Source organism: Neolamprologus multifasciatus, chromosome 18, assembly GCF_963576455.1.
Source record: "Neolamprologus multifasciatus chromosome 18, fNeoMul1.2, whole genome shotgun sequence".
Classification (NCBI taxonomy): Eukaryota; Metazoa; Chordata; class Actinopteri; order Cichliformes; family Cichlidae; genus Neolamprologus; species Neolamprologus multifasciatus.
In genome coordinates this window covers 2,710,464-2,729,204 of record NC_140456.1, presented here as the reverse complement: position 1 = coordinate 2,729,204, position 18,741 = coordinate 2,710,464, and the positions used below count along the sequence as shown (strand labels likewise).

Genomic DNA, 18,741 nt, shown 5'->3' with positions numbered 1-18,741 from the left:
CTCAATCCAGCCAGTAACATCCTACAAAGAAAAATACCCAAACAATCCACAGTCACAGGAATTCAGAAAAATAAAACTACATAAATAAACCAAACTACTTGACAGCTGGTTAAAAATTCATCATGTTGTGCTGATTTTCATTGTGAATGAATCTCCTGTCTCCATAAACATGTTTTAAAGGGGTCATCATGGCTGTGCACTGGGCCTACGAGGAGCTCTGCAGACTGTTGTACATGTGTACCGCCACCAGAGGGCAGTGTCATGGACAAACAACTAAAGCTCTTCAAATAATTAGATACAAATGTTTGGAACAATCTTTGGTTTGGCTTCATTGTAACTTTCTCATATGGACAATCTAATCTTCAACTCTATGGGGGGTGGGGGTGAGGGCGGTGCCACCCTAAGCCCCTGCTTTGACCACACCTCTGTCCTTTTAATGCTTTTTGCATCATCTATAATTTGAGATAAAAAAAAAAAATCAACACATCATAAAAGGATAAATATTTCTTCATCACCTGTCTCGGCTGATTCTTCCACGGCTGCTGATGTCAGCTCTCTGGGAATTGCAGGAGGAGTGGGAGGAGTCAATGGTAAAATGTGACCGAGCGGCGCTGATGCTCCCGTTTGATTCACTCGTGTGTTTTCAGCGGCGGAGCTCAGTGAAGAGGTCAGCTCGGATTCTGCTTCAGTTGGCGTCTCTTCGCCATGAGCGCGCAAACCTGAATCTGCAAGAGACAAAATTATAACGTCATCACATCACAGATACTCTGTCTGGATTTTTGAAGTCCTCTCTCACTTCTCTTGCCTTCGGTGTGCCACAAGGTTCCGTTTTGGTGCCTTTTCAGTTTCTATTCTGTTGTTTCTGCTCCCTCTTCTGCACATTTTGACACTTTTAAGGACATTTCTTGTCACTGCTATGCAGATGAGGTTCAGCTCTATGTTTCTTTTAAACCCCAAGAGGTTTTTTTAACCTGCAGATTTTGCTGAGACTCTATTAAAATAGAGGGTTCAGTCATTTTCCCACTTGTGAAGAGAAAACAGAAACAGTGTCTTCTTGCTACATTTGCTGAATCTTCGTTTAGGAATCTTAATTTCCTGAAAAAAGAAAATTTAATCTTAATTTTTGACTCACCTTTCAAACAAAAAGTTCCAGTACCTTTAGACTCCACTTTAAGATTCTGATTTCGACATTTATCACCAGCGTACGCCAGCAGGTCCCTGAGGTCATGTGATCAGGGCCTACTGGCTGTACAGCGTATGAGGCTGGGAACTAAAACAGGAGGGTTTGCATCAGTCTGCAGGCTTTTCTTGAAATCAGTGGTTTAAAAGCAGCTAAAAAACTTCTTTTTAAACTTGCTTGTGGGGAAACTTCATCAGAGACCCAGTGGAATAAACACACTTGTGAAAAATAAGACGCTGGTGTTTAATCAGGTTTCAGAGCTCCCTGTGGGCTGTGGGGCTGGAAGCCGCCCACAGGTGGCCTTGAGGGGGGAAATCAGCCACTTTTAATCAGTTATGCTTTTATGATTATTAGCGATCTGTATTGTAACTGCACCTTGCATAAATACTTTAGCTTTGTTGCACACAAACAGAGTCAGAGACACTAATATCCATTTAAAGTTTGACTGGATGAAGTTGAACGTTTCTCTTTTGTGGTGCTCCAAAGTGAGATTATGATTAATAATATCTCTGCACATAAAAAGCCAGTTTAATGAAGGTTTTCTGGCTCCAACTTGCACCCGAGAAAGTTTCCTTTCTTTTCTTTCTTCTGTCCACAGACGAGGACACGCTCCTCATTTAGAAAATCTTTTATGAATTAGACGCCGGATGAATCACTGCTCAGTTCTGGGATCATATAAAGCGCATCGCATCATTGAAATAAAAAGAGCTGCTTTATATTAAGCCCGAGGCGGACGTTTGTATTTATCAGTCGTGATCGAGACGCCGAGTGTTTCTGGCTCACCCCGGCTGATTGCTGGAGGATTGTGGGTCATCTGATCCCCATTTATCTCTTCCTGCTCGAGTGCTTCCTCTGCGGCGCTCTCATTCAGATCTGTAAAAGCAGGAAACGTCTGAGCCAAGTGAGTCATCGAGCAGCAGGAGTCGAGCAGCGGGGAAATTATTTCTGCTGTTTTGGAAGCTGTCCGCCGGTCGGCTTCTAGCAAATGTAATCTGCTAGAAAAGTACTAGAGAGGGGATGGAGGGGAGACGGTGAGGTAACCGAGGTAACCGTTACCTTTAGAGATATAACTCAGGTGTGTCATCTCTGCCTCTTCCACCTCTGCGCCTTCCTCGAGCTCCTCTGGAAAGATGAGAAATATTAGGATAACACGCAGATGGTGCCGAGTTAAACCTGTGGCCCGAGGGCCAATTAGAGGTCATACCAGCAGGCATCAGCGGCGCTGGAGTGCTGAGGTTGTACTCCATGGCCTCGGTGTCACTCTGGTTATTCACCCTGCCTGCTGTTGGTGGGTCCATCCCTGCTGAGGAGACAGTCACAGTTCATTCATCATTCACCTGTCTGGGATGCAGGTAGATGTTTTCTGGCTTTATTTAATGTGTGAGTCTCATTTTTCTTTATGTACTGAATGAAATGCTCACACTGAGGCTTTAAAAGTGTGGAAACCAAAAGGCAACGAAGGCTGGCGCCATCACTGAAATAAAGACTATCAAGGCTGAATGTTTTCTGTGTCTTAGAACGACAGATTGATGGGTGTATGTAGCTGCTAGCTGCCTGCTAAACTTCACGCTTTACTAACCGGAGCGACTGAACTGAACCTCATAACCGTGTTTGTGCTATTTTTAGGCGATTAGTTCTCACACATCTGATTTCATGATCAAAATTGTTGTTTTCCTCTTGGTTAAAGACCAAAACAAGCTTCATTAGGAGCTTCTGATTGTAGACGTCTGACCTTTAAATGGCAGTGAGTAAAAGCTGCCATCAGACTACATTGTTAAATCTGTTTCCGCTCCATTAATTCTTAAAGGAAGAGGAGGGAGGTCCATTTTATGAGCACTCCGATCATCTTAAAACTCTCCAAAACCTGAAACTTCACTTTGTTCTGCTCTGGAGACGTGCAGAGTAAAGCGAAGCATAAAAACAGGAGTTTTACCTGCTGGCAGGAAGGACGAGCTGGAGAAATTAAAGCTTTCTGAGGTGTTTTCTGCTGGGAGAACATCTGCAGAGAAACAGGAGAAGTTCAGCCTCTCCACACAAATATACACTCGAACAAAGCAGAGAGAAGGAAACACTTGAACGCGCTAACGTGATGCTTCATATAGTTTGGTTTTGTGTTGGCAGGATCAACGTGAGCCCAATATTCTCTCTTTTATCTCCTTTGTGATCAGAAACAGTCCAGGGATGTAAACACTGCTTTACAGATGTGAATATGTGTAACGTGTGGACCTCGACGTGCTGCTGATCCTGTTCAGATCTACAGTTCAATCTGCTCCTGACATCAAAGTAACAGATAATTTAAACAGAGTGGTTTCAGTTTCAGACAGACGGCCGTCCTCAGGTTTAAAAACCTCCCTCTGAACTTTTCTGCTTTAATAACATCCTTCACTTCACTTCTCCTGATTCTGAGGCGGCGAGCAGCTCGGCTCGACGTGACATCTTTATCTGGACAAACGGATGAAAGGAGGTCTGAACAATCACTGGTTTCTTTCTCTTTTAGCTGGATGTGGGCAGGAAGCTGCAGCTTAAACATCCAGAGGTCCTTGTTTTAATTGGCTGAGGTGTGACTCAGCCGTCTGCGTTTCTGCCCAATCAATCGCTTCCTGTGATGTGACATCGCCATCTCAGGCGCCCTCAGAGTTTCACACAGACTTACCTGCTGCTCTGAAGACTTCACCCGTGTCCTCGCCGCCGCCGAGCAGATCTGAAACACACGGTCGAACTAATGAGAAACTCAGACCGCTGTCAGCCGCGAGCTCTGTCAGACACACTGGAGAGAAGGCGGGACTAATGAGCTCACTGCTAAACTTGATTAAATCAGCCTCGCTCAGAAGGACAGCGAGGCCGAACGTGTAGCAAGAGTCGTGAAGAAAGATCTTGAAAGAGAGCAGAAGTTTTTTTCCTCACAGCATCAACGATTCATCCGGCTTTACGTCAAGAGACAGAAACACTGAGACCAAAGATCCACAGACGGAGTGGAAAAGTCCTCCAAGATGTTCTGAGACCAAATTAAAAATCTGTCGGAAAGGAAGAAATCAGTCTAAAGGAAGCTGTGCCACACTAAGCCTGGACGTTTCTGAAACCAAGCACAAAACCACGTCTTAGCAAATAAAACCAGTAAAACCAGAATGTTTGTAAACAAGATGTAAAAAAACAACAATTTTACCTTAAATTGTATCAAAGATCAGAAACAGAAAAAGCAGAAAAAGCAAGAAGGCTTACGTGAATGTCACAGAGATAGTAACACGTTACTGTAATCAGATTACTTTTTTCAAGTAACGAGCAAAGTAAGGGATTACTATTGCAAAAAAAGTAATTAGATTACTGTTACTTTCCTGTAAGCACGCTGTGTTACTATGTTACTAAACCATGATTTTGTTTGTGAGAGTGTCTCAACAGCTGTGTGCAGATCAACAATGGCGTGCAGGAGAGAGTGCGACCATGTAGCCTTTAAAGCGTGGAAGTAATCAGATTACTTTGAGTTTGAGTCTGTAAAAAGTGACAAAAACATTAGCGTCCGCTGTTTACTGTGTGGGAAGAAAACTTCTTTCTACAGAGAAAAATTCAACTTCAAATCTGAGCAACACCGAGCACGCTGCCACGGGAATGTGACACTCACAGATCCCCCCACTGTGGGCAAACCTCCACCAGCCCCACTCCTGCTAAACAGGTGAAAATAGATTTAAGAGCAACAGGACTCATTTAATTTATTTATGGCTGTGTTTTACTTGCATCTATGTAGCGTAAACACAAAACATTATTTTATTGTATATGATGGATTATGCAGAAAATAGGTTTCAATGTTAAACAAATGTCTTCAAGTCAAAACGTTTGCATATAATTTAATTTTTGCTTGATGCATGAAGTTAAAAGATTAAAACTAATAAAACAAATTATAAAAAGACTTTTTCATTTGATTACATTTGATATGATGGATTATACAGACAAAACAGAACTGGGCTGAAAGGTCTGTTGCTTTATTACGTATTCAGGTTGTTCATCGTGTTTGTTTGTTTTTTAAAGTAACTAATTACTTTTGAAAATAAGTAATCAGTAATTAGCAACTAATGACTATTTTCAGGTAACTTGACCAACACTGCTGCCATCACAGATCTCTGTTATTGGGCAACGACTCAGGAAGCTTTGATGTAAAAGTCTCGCAGATATAATGTGAAGTGGAAACAGGAAATAAACAGCAGCAGCGAGACGAGAGCTCACTCAGAATTAAAATATTTATTTTACTGTTCTTTTTACTTGCAACAGTTGTTGTTGTTTTTACAGTCAGGCTGTTTTATGACTTCACCATTTCATATCAGGATCTATGTGACGGCGCACTGAAGCACAGAGCTTCACTGCTGTCGTGTTACGACCATCTCCAACTGCAGTTTCAGGATTCAGATCGAGCCGATTTTAAACAGAGTCTGGAAGTTTGATGCATGTTAAAGAACTGTCTGAAATGTAAAATAATAATAATAAAAAAGGTGTGAGGTTACGTCCAAAGAAAAGTGTTAAACACAAACCTAAACCAGCTTTTAAATGTAAAAATAACTCAGCTGGAAACGAGTCAAAAAGCCGGATTGTGAGTCTGGGTCTGACTGTGTGGGTGTGCAGAGGAGCTGCTGCCAAAAGAACACCAGACTTAATTGGATGCGTCCGTGTTTCTCTTTGCTCGCCTGGTGACTGAAAACTGTCTGCGGCACCTCGATTTACTTTAAGTGGCTCAAACTGTTTCCACAGCGAGTTTGCAGGACGTCGATTCTTCTTTTCTCTCCTTTTACAAACTGAGGCTTCACCGACAGCGTGTTCAGTATTTTATTGCACTGAAGACCCGTTTGCACACGATTTATGCCTTTGGAGTTATTTTTATATTACCTGTATTGATGAGTGATTTTGATCCACTCTCCTCCTCGTCCTCCACGGCACGCGTCATGGATTTGGTCCCATTTTGCCAAACTGGTGCCATTAAAGAGACAGATTTATTTTCTTGCTTGTAATGCAGATGTACAGAAAGACGCAGTGGTTTGAGGAACGCTGAAGGAAGCTGAATATATATGTTCCTTATAAAACATGAGTGAAGCGACTAAACATCCAAAGGAACCAAAAACCGTAACCAGATGTTGGCTCTGGAGACGACTTCGCTTCGTCTCACCTGTTTGATTTGTAGCTGAGCAGGACGTGTCGGCGAGGCCTCTCAGTGATGAGTTGTACGGGCTCTGAGCCATGCAGTCGATGGCGGCCCGGTCACATTCACAGAACCGCTGCTGGCACAAATCAGCAGCATCTTCAAGACAGAAAGAGCCACATTGGTACACTGTACTAGTGCCACAGTCTTTATTTACTCTGTTGTGTTACTGTGTCGGAGCAGCAGGTCAGTATACGGAGGAGTCACTTTTGTATCGCTTCTTTTCACTTTGTACAAACTCCGAGTGTGAAAACGATAAATTTTGGTTCCACTGTGAGTAAAACGTGTTTTTTGTTGGCAGGGAAAGTCTTGCGATGGTTCCCAGTGTGAAAGCAAACAAGCACATTTCCCAAAATAAACTGTAAGTCTCACCACAGCTGGTGTTTGCAGCTGCTGCACAGCTGAAGTTGTACGGGGCAAGCGGCAGCTCCTGCCTGCAGGGGGCAGCGTGCTGGTAACACAGCCGGTGAGCCTCGCAGCACCTGTAGACGGAAACCGGGAAAAAGAAGAAGCGATGAATAACATGACGAGGGTCCAATCGATACGCGAAACACCACCTGCTCAGTGCAGGGGTGCTTCCTGCACGTGCCTTTCACAGTAAAATCTCTTCACATATACACTTACAGCTGGTGTTTGCAGATACGTAGAGGAATATAGTGGCTTATTATAAAAGTACGTCAAAGCAATCGAGTCTGGGATTAAAACAAAAGTCTTTGCCTTTTTTTTTTTAATCTGAGAAATAGTCATAATTATTTTCATATAAACATGTTTTCTACAATATGGCACAGAAACAGGATACATGTTCTTTATCAAGTACAGTGATTAGCTTCACAGAGATGAAGGAGCTAATTTTGTAACCCATGAATAAAAAAAGTGACTTCAGCTGTAAATGTAACATTAAAAAGAAAAAGAAGTCATAATATTTATTAATTATTAATTCAGCTCTGAGCTCACAGCTATTTGACCAAATTTAGTATTTTGTACAGAACTTTATTATGTAGATAACATATCCACCTTTCCCTGACTGGTAGCTCCTCCCCTTCCCTGTTGCAGGGGCGGAGCTACAATAATAAAGTGCTTTGTCCTCCCTAAATGGGACACAATATACGCATTTCTATCTCCATATTTTTATTCCTTTACTGTGTGAGGGCAGCTTTGCATGATTCACAGTTTATAATCATCCCTATTTATTTACCCTGGGCCTTACTACAGCGACTCGACTAATGCTCTGTCAGAAACAAGCCTCAGCAAGTGGGTGTGGCTTCTGTAGCATCATACAGATCCAGGTTAGAAAAAAAGTGTCTAAAACTGAGTGTTTAGTTTAGCCTGCAGTTTTTGACTTGCTGAAGATTTCTAGGTTAGTTTTAGCTAAAGCTTTAGCTAAAGTTAACCTTTAGCAGTAGAAAGGTTAACTTTAGCTAGAGCTTTAGCTAAAGTTAACCTTTCTACTGCTAAAGGTTAGCTTTAGCTAAAGTTAACCTTTCTACTGCTAAAGGTTAGCTTTAGCTAAAGTTAACCTTTCTACTGCTAAAGGTTAGCTTTAGCTAAAGTTAACCTTTCTACTGCTAAAGGTTAGCTTTAGTTAAAGCTTTAGCTAAAGTTAACCTTTCTACTGTTAAAGGTTCGTTTTAGTTAAAGCTTTAGCTAAAGTTAACCTTTCTACTGCTAAAGGTTAGCTTTAGCTAAAGTTAACCTTTCTACTGCTAAAGGTTAGCTTTAGCTAAAGGTTAGCTTTAACAGTTGAAAACAGTGGAAAGTCTCCCCAAATTTTTTCAACCATCCCTGAGTTGCTTTTTCCTCTTCTTGATGACTTTGACAGACCTTTAAGGTGTTCAGCCTGAGAGATGTACTACAGTAAGTACATGGTTTCATTTATTATTCCAGTCCACCCTAAAGCTACTGTCTCTTGATTTTGACATTTCCTGTACTGTAACTCCTGTGAGGGATTCCAGCATAATGAATAATATTTTCCATGGGAATGGGAGGGGTGGTCAGAGAAGACTCTCCCAGCCTGCTTCACACCTGCCTGCCTCCAGCCTCTGAATTCAATTATGCCGTATTTTAAATTCAGCAGCTGCTGTAACCGCAGTCCCGCTGCGATCTGAGGCTTACTTACACATCCAGAGCATCCACAGGGTTTCCAGCTGCCACATATCTGCAGGAGCAGCCATAATCTTCCAGGTCACGTGGGCAAATCAACGTCGCACAGTGCAGCTTTGACACAAAGCTCAGCATGGAGGGGAAGTTATCGAAGACCGAGTGTATCCAGGTGAAGCGCAGCCCGAGACAATCTGCAGGAAGAGACGACTGAAGGTGAATAAACAAACACGCCGAGGCCGCGAGAAGATCGAACCTGCAGAGCTTCTGTAAACTTCGAGGTGGCGAGCAGAGCGATTTAATCATAGATAATCCTGTTTGCATGTAACTCGAGTCCAGAGAAGCACACAGAGTGGAAGATTATTTGGACTGCAGGTCTCCACATGCAGGTTCAGTGAAGATTAAGACCATAGGAGGCACTGAACATCAAAGCCTCTCGACCTCGATGTCAACAACGGCCCACGATGCCACAGAAAGTCTACGACTGTTGTTTGAGCTATCAAGTCGAGAACACTGCTGCTGCTGAAGATCCATGAAGGTTTAGGAGATTTACACAACGCAGCTTCGAGTCCGTACCTTTATCACTACAATTAAGTCTCATGTTGTAACACCGAAGACTCAGCAAAACTCCTGAGTCCATACTTCATTTAAAGATGCAGCACAGGGGGTCCACAGGTGAGGACGAGACTGATCATAAAACAGACATGTCACCATCAATGTCCATTTTATAAAGAAATGCATGACACAAATGACCACAAACAGCCTAACGCCAGCCTGGTGCTCAGCAGGAGGCTGGACTCACTTAAACTGTGGCAGAGGGGGGCGATGGACTAAAGTCCGTCTCCGTGGCCTCCTGGGTGGGCACAGGAGCAGCAGATGGCTCCTCTCACTGTACTGTAGATCTGAGTGCTTCGGGAGCTCCTTCATCCCCACAGCAATAAGAGTTTGTAACGCCCTCTGACCCCCTCTCATACACATTCTGCCTCCAGTCCTGTTTATGTCTATTTTTATCCATCTATCCGTTCATTTTATTACATAATGTTTGCTTCTGTTCTCACCAGTCATGTGATCTGCCTCCGGGTCCGGACAGAAGATGGAGCCGGTGGGAAGCGCTGGATAAGGATAAATAAAACAATTAAGGTCATAAATGTAACCTTTAAAACACCAAAGGTAAATATTACCACATCAGCACAAATGAATAAACTAAAGGAGACATAACGTTTCTACTCAACCACTAATCTGACAAAGATTTATTCATGCTTTGAAGGCATTTCTGACTCTTTAGTAATTAATAAATAATTGGTAAATTATCCTTATCATAATCTTTGAGTCAGCAGGTAAAAGTATATGTATGCATATTGGGGCGACCTGTATAATGTAGTTTTACAGAGGGACTCACCGTTTGGAAGAGCAGACAGCAGAAACATATACATCAGGAACATGACTCGTACCTGCGTTCAGACAGAGAAAGCCTTTTTTCATATTCAACTTCCTGTTGGGTGCACAAGCTCATCATATCAGATTAAATCTGATCAGGCTTACCTGTCGCTCCTGCGTTTCTAAAAGCTACCATGCTCCTCACCTGTGGATCCAGCTCCCAGTGTGGGTTTGGGAGACAGACCCTGTCTCTACTTTTAAGAATAGGCTTCGAACTTTCCTTTTTGATGAAGATTATAGTTAAAAATGCTGTTTCTGTTGTATGGACATAATTTTAATCTTTACTAAAGACAAGATCAAACATAAAGAAGAAAATCACGTGAAAAATGGTTTCAGTGACCCAAGGTAATCCCACCAGTCTGTTACAGTCATATCACCGCAGCAAATATGCCACCTTTAGATCACATTCACATTGCAAACCTGGTAAACTATCAAGGTGTGTGTTTGATGATCATAATCAATAATCAAAATCGAGGTAAAATGTTCAATTAATCGTGATTTTCATTTGAGGTCATAATATTGACCCTGATTTATCCCCTATAGTTTTTCTGCAATAGGCTCCACTATCACTCCCCATGTGTTTATGGATCACTACCTGCTTCCTTAATCCAATTAAATTAAATAAATTCAACATTTAAAAACCAAAAGCTGCAGTCCCTCTTATGTCCACTAGAGGCTGGCTTCAAAAGTGCATCCAGTGCAGTGTTGCCAACTTAGCGACTTTGTCGCTATATTTAGCGAGTTTTCAGACCCCCTAGCGACTTTTTTTCTAAAAAAAGTCGCTAAAAAAGACGTGAAAGACATTACAAAAAACAATAATTGCTAAAAGAAATTTAATTTGTAGTTCTAAATAAATTCTAAATGCATTTAGGACGTTTTTTGCTCACTTTATGTCTCTTCCACGATGTTATTTCTCTCTCCAGCAGCGTAGGTTACAATTACATTAGCATGACCAATTATGCAAATTAGGTGATGACGTCATTTAGCGACTTCTAGCGACTTTTAGGACAACCAATAGCGATTTTCCTTACTGAGGAGTTGGCAACACTGATCCAGTGTTCAGAACAGAAATAAACGGCCTGGTTCAAAAACAGTTTCGGTTTCTGTGGGTAGTTTAACCCTTCGTAACACCTGTACCTGTACAGGGTGACATTTATGCCAACCTATTTATTTGGATGCTGGTAAGGTTTAAGTTTAGGGGTGTGGCCACGTTGATTGACAGGTATCACTGGGTACTTGCAGCTGCTAGCTGTGTGCTAGGCCTCACTTACACTACTTTGAATCACTGGACCAGATTTCGCCACCATATTTCAACTGTCGGTGTACTTGTAATGTTGTATGCTACATCCAGTGGACTGTTTTATTACTTTGGTAACCAGTAACAGCCTAGTCTAGCTAGCCACTGCTAGCTAAGCTAGCTAGCAGTGTCTAACTAGCTTAGCTAGACACTGCTAGCTAAGCTAGCTAGCATTAGCTGATAAAGTAGCATTCCACTCTGAGGCAAATATGGTCACTTCTCCCTCCAAAATACCAACAAACAAAACAAAGTTGATATTTCATAGTGGGCACCTTTTATATACGGGGTATCATACTGAGCATGTGCAGAGTCAGTGTAAGCATCCCAGCTTGTTTCTGGGGAATTTGAGATTACTACACTCATCCCCGATCTTGCTTCCTGAAACAGGCTTGAATAAATGGTAAATGTAAATTTCATATTCTGATTTGCATGTTGCTGTAATTCTCTGCAAAACCAGAAGAGGTCACAGTTTGAAGCTTACTGAGCCGCTGCTCTCAGCAGCAACGACGCTGTGATTCCTGCAAACGCTCAAAGGTGAGAATCATCGACCAAATCACAGCAACGAAGTCATCAGACGGCACCACAGATGTCACGTTTTTTTACAAGTATGTAACATACACCTGAAAATACTCTGACGTCATTACAGTGCTGACTCCTACTCAAAAACAAGGACGATGACCCTTCTCCACCTTCTCTGCTCAGTACTTCAATGTTTCTAATAGCTTCAACGTTCGGCTCACCTGTGGCTCCCGTCTGCTCGATGAGGTGAAGAAGTGTGTCATTAACGTTATTAAAGCCTCAAGCATTTTTCACCAAGAGCAGGGAAGTGATCAGTGCCTCTCAGGAGGTCAGCTGTCTCATTATTGCACTTATATTTAATCTTTAATGCGACCTCAAAGCAGTCAAAGGAGCTTGCAAAGAACCTTCACAGACGACCTCAAAGCAAGAACTCACACATTAATGGATCCAGATGACACTGACGAGTCATTTTTTATGATCTATGGAGTGATATCAATAGAGCAACAACAATGATGAAGGCGTCTGCAGCAGAACAACAACGAATGCTGCATGCTGATAGGCACCGTGCAATCCAGGAAATATTTCATAGGAAAAGCTGCTGTAGTTTACTTTTGCATCGGATCCTGTTCCCTTAAAACTTTATTTAATCTTTATTTAAATGTTTCCTCTAGTATTAAGTCGGACGTATTCATTTGAAAATGAGACAAAATATTTACATGTAGATTTGTGTTTGAGGTTTTAGCTAGCAAACGTGTTTTTGTTATCAGTACTCTCATTTAGTTTACGTCATTGAGGGGATTAGTGAGCACACTTCCTCTAAATATGTCAGGATAACTTCATTATTGGCTTTAAAACTGGACTTGACTTGATTTATATATATGATGTTTTCTGCACTAAAGCCAAATTTGCTGTCTCACTGGTCACATGACCTCCAGGGCAGCGTGGAGGGATGTGAAGAAGAGTTTAAGGACTCAGGAAAAGAACTGTGTGGTTTGCTGAGGTGGGTCTGCCATGATGAAACTACAAAGTCCTGAAGATGGACTACAAAAGGCTAATCTGACCTTTTTTTAAAAAAAATTCTTTCATGCAGGTTGTATAAAAGAAATCCACTGAAAAATCTCACGTCATTACAAAGGTTATAATTTTAAAGAAACAGGAATAGTTTGTGGTTTATATACACTCATCATGAGCATGAATGTCTTTGGTGCAAAGGTTGCACAGCCTATAACTTTACTGCATTAAAAAAATCCGAACACTCACTTAAATCTTTTAATAAGTGATTCTAAAGGTTCTACAATGTCTTGACATTGAAATAGACGTTACAATGCCGAGGTCTATTAACTTCTCGTGTGATCCTGATTAACTACGACTGGCAGTTTCTCTCTTATTTTGATGTTTCACCACTTTGCCAACATCTGGAAGAAAACCCTGTCACCCTCAGAGGAGAGTCTGGATGTTCAGGAACTAACCAAGGCTCAAGCGAGATTTACATCGCCATGGACCGAGAGCGTGCTGACCAAGAAAGAAGCCTCCATGAATTTCCAGCTGCAGTTACAGTGGTTTGCAAAAGTTTCCCACATTTTGTCACATTACAGCCACAAACATGGATCAATTTTATTGGAAGTCCACGTGAAAGACCAACACAAAGTGGTGAACACGTGAGAAGTGGAACGAAAATCATACATGATTCCAAACAGTTTTTACAAATAAATAACTGCAAAGTGGGGTGTGCATAATTATTCAGCCCCCTGAGTCAATACTTGAACCACCTTTTGCTGCAATTCCAGCTGCCAGTCTTTTAGGGTCTGTCTCTACCAGCTTTGCACATCTACAGACTGAAATCTTTGTCATTCTTCTTTGTAAAACAGTTACAAAGAAGTTTTCAGATCTTGGCCACAATGATACGAACTAAATCTGGAGAAGTAAAGGTCTGTCTGTCAAACCTAAGAGCATTGGTGTCACACAGGGTGGTGGTAGCGTCATGCACTGAGGCTGCTGTACTGCCTGTGGTACTGGTACACTGGACAAAGTAAATGGAAGAATGAAGGAGGACGACGACTAAGAGGTGTCCAGGTTTAAGTGTTCCAACAGGACTGTCCTTGAAAGCTGGGTCAGTCACAGGAAACCAACCAGTTTAAATGAATTCTACCAAGAAGACCAAATATCCAGAGTTATGCCAGAAGCTTGCTGATGAATAGCAAAAGCATCAGATCAAGGTGCAGCTTCATAATTTTATCAAGTATTACTGACGTGTATGTCTATATTTGGATACAGACTTTTGAGAAAATCCAAAATAAAATCATTTTTTAATGTCATTAAAGATGTTGGTGTACAGTCAATCCACCACGACATTCATGCTCATGATGAGCGTACGAAACTTCTCAGTTTCTTTAACATTTCCTTAATATTACCTCTTTACATCTGTGCAGTGTAAAGCTAAAAACCCATCAGTTAATCTCTGACTACAGAGTGAAAATGCTCAATACTATCAGCCTCTGTTAGCTGTGGTAGCTGTCAGAGGCTGAAGGCCAGAGGAGCTGCAGCTGCCTTTGCCATGGATTTTTAAGCTCTCACATCCAGTGATCAGAGGCAACGTTACGCAACGATAAGTTGAGCGCTTTGAAGACTTAACATGAAGGTTATCCTTGCCTGTTACACTCATACGTCCTCACTTTATAGCTGTTTGATGCTGTGTATGCACACATGCACACTCTGACCAAACCAAAGAGATTTAAACAGGAAGCAAAGAAACTCTTACCTTATTTGTGGGATTTTGTTCAGTGAGCATTAACGTCGGTGGGCAGGGACCCTTTAATGCTTGTTGTCTAACAGAATAAACTCTGAGCTCCAAAAACTGTTTATCTCTCTGGGGCTGGGGGGTGGGGGTCACCTTTATCCTGTTCAGGTCAGCTCTTATTGGCTATCAGGTGATACCTGAGCAGGAGCTTATCGTGGTTTTTTCCATGCAGGTATTTCAGGCTTTAGCACAGGTGGGGTCCTGACAGGGGGGACCCACAGAGTGGTCTTTGTCCCTGCAGGAGGGCCGGCTCTGTGACCTGGGGTTCGACCTGGACTTATCTGATCCCCCTGGAGTTCAGATCAATGATGACCTGCAGGAAGGAGGCGTGATCGCCGTGGGTTTAATAACAGGGGGCTGATGGTGGGCAGTGGATCTGTCAGGAGGGACGGCAGCAGCTCGGTTTAGAGGGAGGAGAATCGTTTCTTTTTCCTCTAAAGCAGCTGTTTCCTGTTTTCTAAAAAAACTCTGAAACTCTCTGAGAGTAAACAGTTGGACAGTCGGTGGATTCTTCATGCATATTCATAAATATCTCTGAAAATTAAACAGAGTTCTGGGTCGAGGCTGCTCCAGTGAACTAAAACTAGACTAAAAAACGATCGCGGAGCTCCACGTGTAGTCCTATAGATCTATTTCATCCTGTTTAACCTTTTCCACATATATGTAATCGGTTATATCTGAACCTACGTCATCTTTATGGAAAAACTGGAAAACTAGAAAACCAAATAAAGAGATTTAAAAATCTGAAACAATAAGATGTGCTTGAAAAACGAACTACAATCAAATAAAATGCAGAGAAAACGTCTCCAGTTTGAGTTTTTGTGGAGCAGATGTTGACGTCTGACAAATACCTCTCAATAAATAAATTAAAGAATCAAACTTAAAGAACTGAATCCTCTCTGGAAGCTACAGAACTATAATAACTATAATAACTCTGTTCTGGGTGTTTTAGGCTTCATGGACATGCAGCTCTCATCTGACACTCCAGGTTTTCTTTGATTTCACGCCTCGGACTCCAAGCCTGCCGATCCACAAGGATCTTGATTAGATCATTTTGCACAGATGGTGCAAAATGCAGCTGCTCGCATTTTAACAAGAACTGGGAAATGTGAGCACATTAACCTGTACTGAGATCTCTGCATTGGCAGGTTCAGCAGATTTTAAGATCCTGCTGCTCACCTACAAGGCTTTAAACGGCACCTTCATACCTCTCCAACCTTTTACATCTTTACGTTCCATCTCGTGCTCTCCGATCTCAGGACTCTGGCCTTCTGAAGGTTCCTAGAGCCAGAAAAAAGACAGTTGGAGAGCTTTTTCTTTTCGTGCCCTGTTTCTGTGGAACAACCTCCCTCGAGATGTTCGGCAGGCTGCTCTGTGGAGGTTTTTAAAACTAAGCTGAGGACACATTTGTTCACCTTATCTTACAAGTCTTAATTCTGTTTTTAAGTTTTTACTGTTTTTAACTTGTATTGTGTCTTTTACCTGTATTGCTATGTATCGCTTTTATTTTTTTTTATCTTTTTAGTTTCAAATAGTTGTACAGCACTTTGTTTGAAAGCGCTTTAAAAGTTATTATTATTAATAGAAACAGGAAAATGTCTGATTTTCACCATTTTTCTGCTCACGAACAGTCAGATCTGGATCGACTCCGACAGGCTGAAATAATTCCCTCCTCTGTCCGGACGATCCAAACCTCTTTGACTGATCTGAACAAATTAAGGCTGAACGTAGATCCAAAAACGAGCAATGAGAAAAAAATACAACAATTACCAGACGTTTATTTAACAGACATAAAACCTCCAACCCTACATCTGTTTCTACAGCTTCTTCTTCAGATGTCAGACTGTTTTATCAGCCTCACAGTCTTCATTTGATCTGAGGGTTGCAGATTTCAGAGTCCAGTTTTAATCAAATTATTTTTATCTTCTTGGAGATACAAAGTAAATGAAATCACAGAGTAGATAACGGGGATGAGTGTGAAGCCGCGGCGCTGTGTGAGCGTGTAAACAGTTCCCAAACCCGTGCAGACTCAGATCTGGCCTCCGTAATCGTGCCGCGTGCCGGAGTTCGTGATGATGAGCGGCTCTTTGTTCCTCTCCGGTCACAGTTTATTGCACATCTTTGTCAGGCACCTCTGTTTCAGGTCTGTGGAGGAAAGGTTACAGCCAGGTCACAGAGTTTTACGACAAAACAAAAGCAGCTACGGCAAACGTTCCCCTCTGCCACGAATGATCCGGATTTTAGTGTGTTTAAGAGAAACAAACCGAGCTGCTGGCTGTTTCCACAAACACACACGAGCAGAACCACGTGAAGGATTTGTTACAGTGCAGGCAACCACAGCATACCACGTTAAAAAGGAGTCGCACTCCTCAAAACACCCTTTGTTCCTTTGGTCAGTGGACACAATCGGAGTGTGACGAGCTCTGAGCTCTGATCTCAGCCTGAAGGACGCCAGCAGGCCTCCCGGCTCAGGCAGAGCTTCCTCCAGCGTGCGACTGACTGCACTTTTTCCTCGTGGATCAATCAGGCTGATAAAGATTAGACAGACCCAACTAATCGCTGCTGCACTGTTGCGTTATTACCAGCTGCCAAATATTTACTCGTTATCACGTCAGCGTCGCTGCACTCGAGATGAGTCGAGCATCAGCCCTGCACAGATTCTTCTTCTTCTTCTTATAAGTACGACACGTTCACGAGCTGCAGCTCTTTTCATGCCTTTGGAGAGATTACACACTAATGACGCGTCTCTCCACCCTCATCTCCATCAGCCACTGTTCAGGGTGTCGAATCAAAGTCAGTCAAAGGAACCGGCAGCTGCTGGCAGCTCTTAAGGTGGAATGTTTTCCTACATCATAAATCTGTCTCTGAACACCTTAAATATTGATATGACCTCTCAAACCCTTTAGTTTGTCTTAATCGTGACATCAGCAGTGACGGGGCTTTCCCATGATGCACTGAGTGTTATTTATCATTTTTTTTATTATGAATCTGTGGCTCTCCTGTCTTCCTCCCCTCACCCCAGATGGCTGCACCGCCCTGATCCTGGTTCTGCTGCAGGTTTCTTCCTGCTTGAGTTTTTCCTTCCCACTGTCACCGGGTGCTTGCTCACAGGGGGTCAATATGGTTGGGTAATGTTGTGGCTTCTATGTAAATAAAGAAATAAGAAAATCCTAAACCTCTTAAAAATCCTCCTTCCAGTTAATAACAGTTTTCCACCATTTAATCTTCACTGGGATCATAATCCGAACTTTGAGGAGAACCTGTTAGAAAACATGAAGTTTTGTCGTGAGCCTGAGTGTAGAAAGGTTTAAAAAGCTTTAGCGAGCTCTCGTCTCCAGTCCAGGAAAAACAGCAGCACATTTAAACTGAAGCTTGAGATCAATTATCTGAAGGAGCTTTTTGTAAAAGTTTATTTATCTTCTTAAGTATTTAAAAATAAAAAGATAAAGTCACTAAAGTCACTGTGAAGTGCCGTGAGTGACTCGTTGTCCACCTCCGATGGGTCCCCACCAGAGATGGGCAGTAACGCGTTACAGTAATCTGATTACTTTTTTCAGGTAACGAGTAAAGTAAGGGATTACTATTGCAAAAACTGTAATTAGATTACCGTTGCTTTCCCGTAGGAACGCTGCGTTACTGCGTTACTAAAACCGTGATTTTTTGCGAGAATGTCTCATGACAGTGACGTAAGCGAGTGCGACGTTCGTGACAACAGCTGTGTGCAGATCAACAATGGATCATATATCGAGTGCAGAGAGAGTATGAGCGTGCAGCGTTTAAAGCGTGGAAGTACTGACCTTACTTTGAGTTTGATTCCATAAAAAGTGACAAAAACATTAGTGTCCGTTGTGCGTGGGAAGAAAACTTCTTTTTACAGTGAAAAAAACCCCTAAACTTCCAAACAAGCACCGAGTAGCTACGACGTAATGGGAAACTCACAGAGAAACTCGCGGATTCTTCCACTGACCGCTGCACACCTGCACCAGGGTAACCCTCCGCCTACCCCACTCCTGCTTTACAGGTGAAAATAGAGCAACAGGACCGCTAGTCTTTGACTTTATTTATTTTCTGCTGTGTTTTACTTGCATCTATTTGAAAGACTGAGTGTAAACACACAAAATATTTTATTTTATGTGCTGGAATGTGCAGAAAATAGGTTTAAATGTTAAACTAATTTCTTCCAGTCAGAGAATGTTGCAGATAATTTAATTTTTGCTTGATGCATAAAGTTAAAA

At 42.1% G+C, this 18,741-nt stretch overlaps 2 protein-coding genes across 8 annotated transcripts in view; both read right to left on the bottom strand.

The window, feature by feature from the left end:
• The window catches only part of oc90 (otoconin 90), a 35,091-nt gene extending 19,046 nt beyond the window's left edge, over positions 1-16,045 (bottom strand). For 5 of the 7 annotated variants that reach the window (XM_085140633.1, XM_085140634.1, XM_085140637.1 and 2 more), the window contains exons 1-13: positions 14,468-16,045; positions 9,856-9,907; positions 9,515-9,568; positions 8,476-8,650; positions 6,732-6,841; positions 6,327-6,458; positions 6,050-6,130; positions 3,834-3,881; positions 3,114-3,179; positions 2,385-2,483; positions 2,237-2,302; positions 1,964-2,053; positions 516-725 (exon numbers count right to left, since the gene is read on the bottom strand). In XM_085140633.1, coding sequence (XP_084996759.1) covers positions 516-725; positions 1,964-2,053; positions 2,237-2,302; positions 2,385-2,483; positions 3,114-3,179; positions 3,834-3,881; positions 6,050-6,130; positions 6,327-6,458; positions 6,732-6,841; positions 8,476-8,650; positions 9,515-9,568; positions 9,856-9,907; positions 14,468-14,497 — 1,213 coding nt within the window. In that variant the 5' untranslated portion in view covers positions 14,498-16,045. The remainder of the gene's footprint in view (positions 1-515; positions 726-1,963; positions 2,054-2,236; positions 2,303-2,384; positions 2,484-3,113; positions 3,180-3,833; positions 3,882-6,049; positions 6,131-6,326; positions 6,459-6,731; positions 6,842-8,475; positions 8,651-9,514; positions 9,569-9,855; positions 9,908-14,467) is intronic. The other 2 variants (XM_085140635.1, XM_085140639.1) reach the window with 2 other exon arrangements.
• Positions 16,046-16,101: 56 nt separating this feature from the next.
• Positions 16,102-18,741, bottom strand: part of hhla1 (HHLA1 neighbor of OC90) — a 29,828-nt gene continuing 27,188 nt past the window's right edge. The window contains exon 14 of the mRNA XM_085140865.1: positions 16,102-16,651. Coding sequence (XP_084996991.1) covers positions 16,608-16,651 — 44 coding nt within the window. The 3' untranslated portion in view covers positions 16,102-16,607. The remainder of the gene's footprint in view (positions 16,652-18,741) is intronic.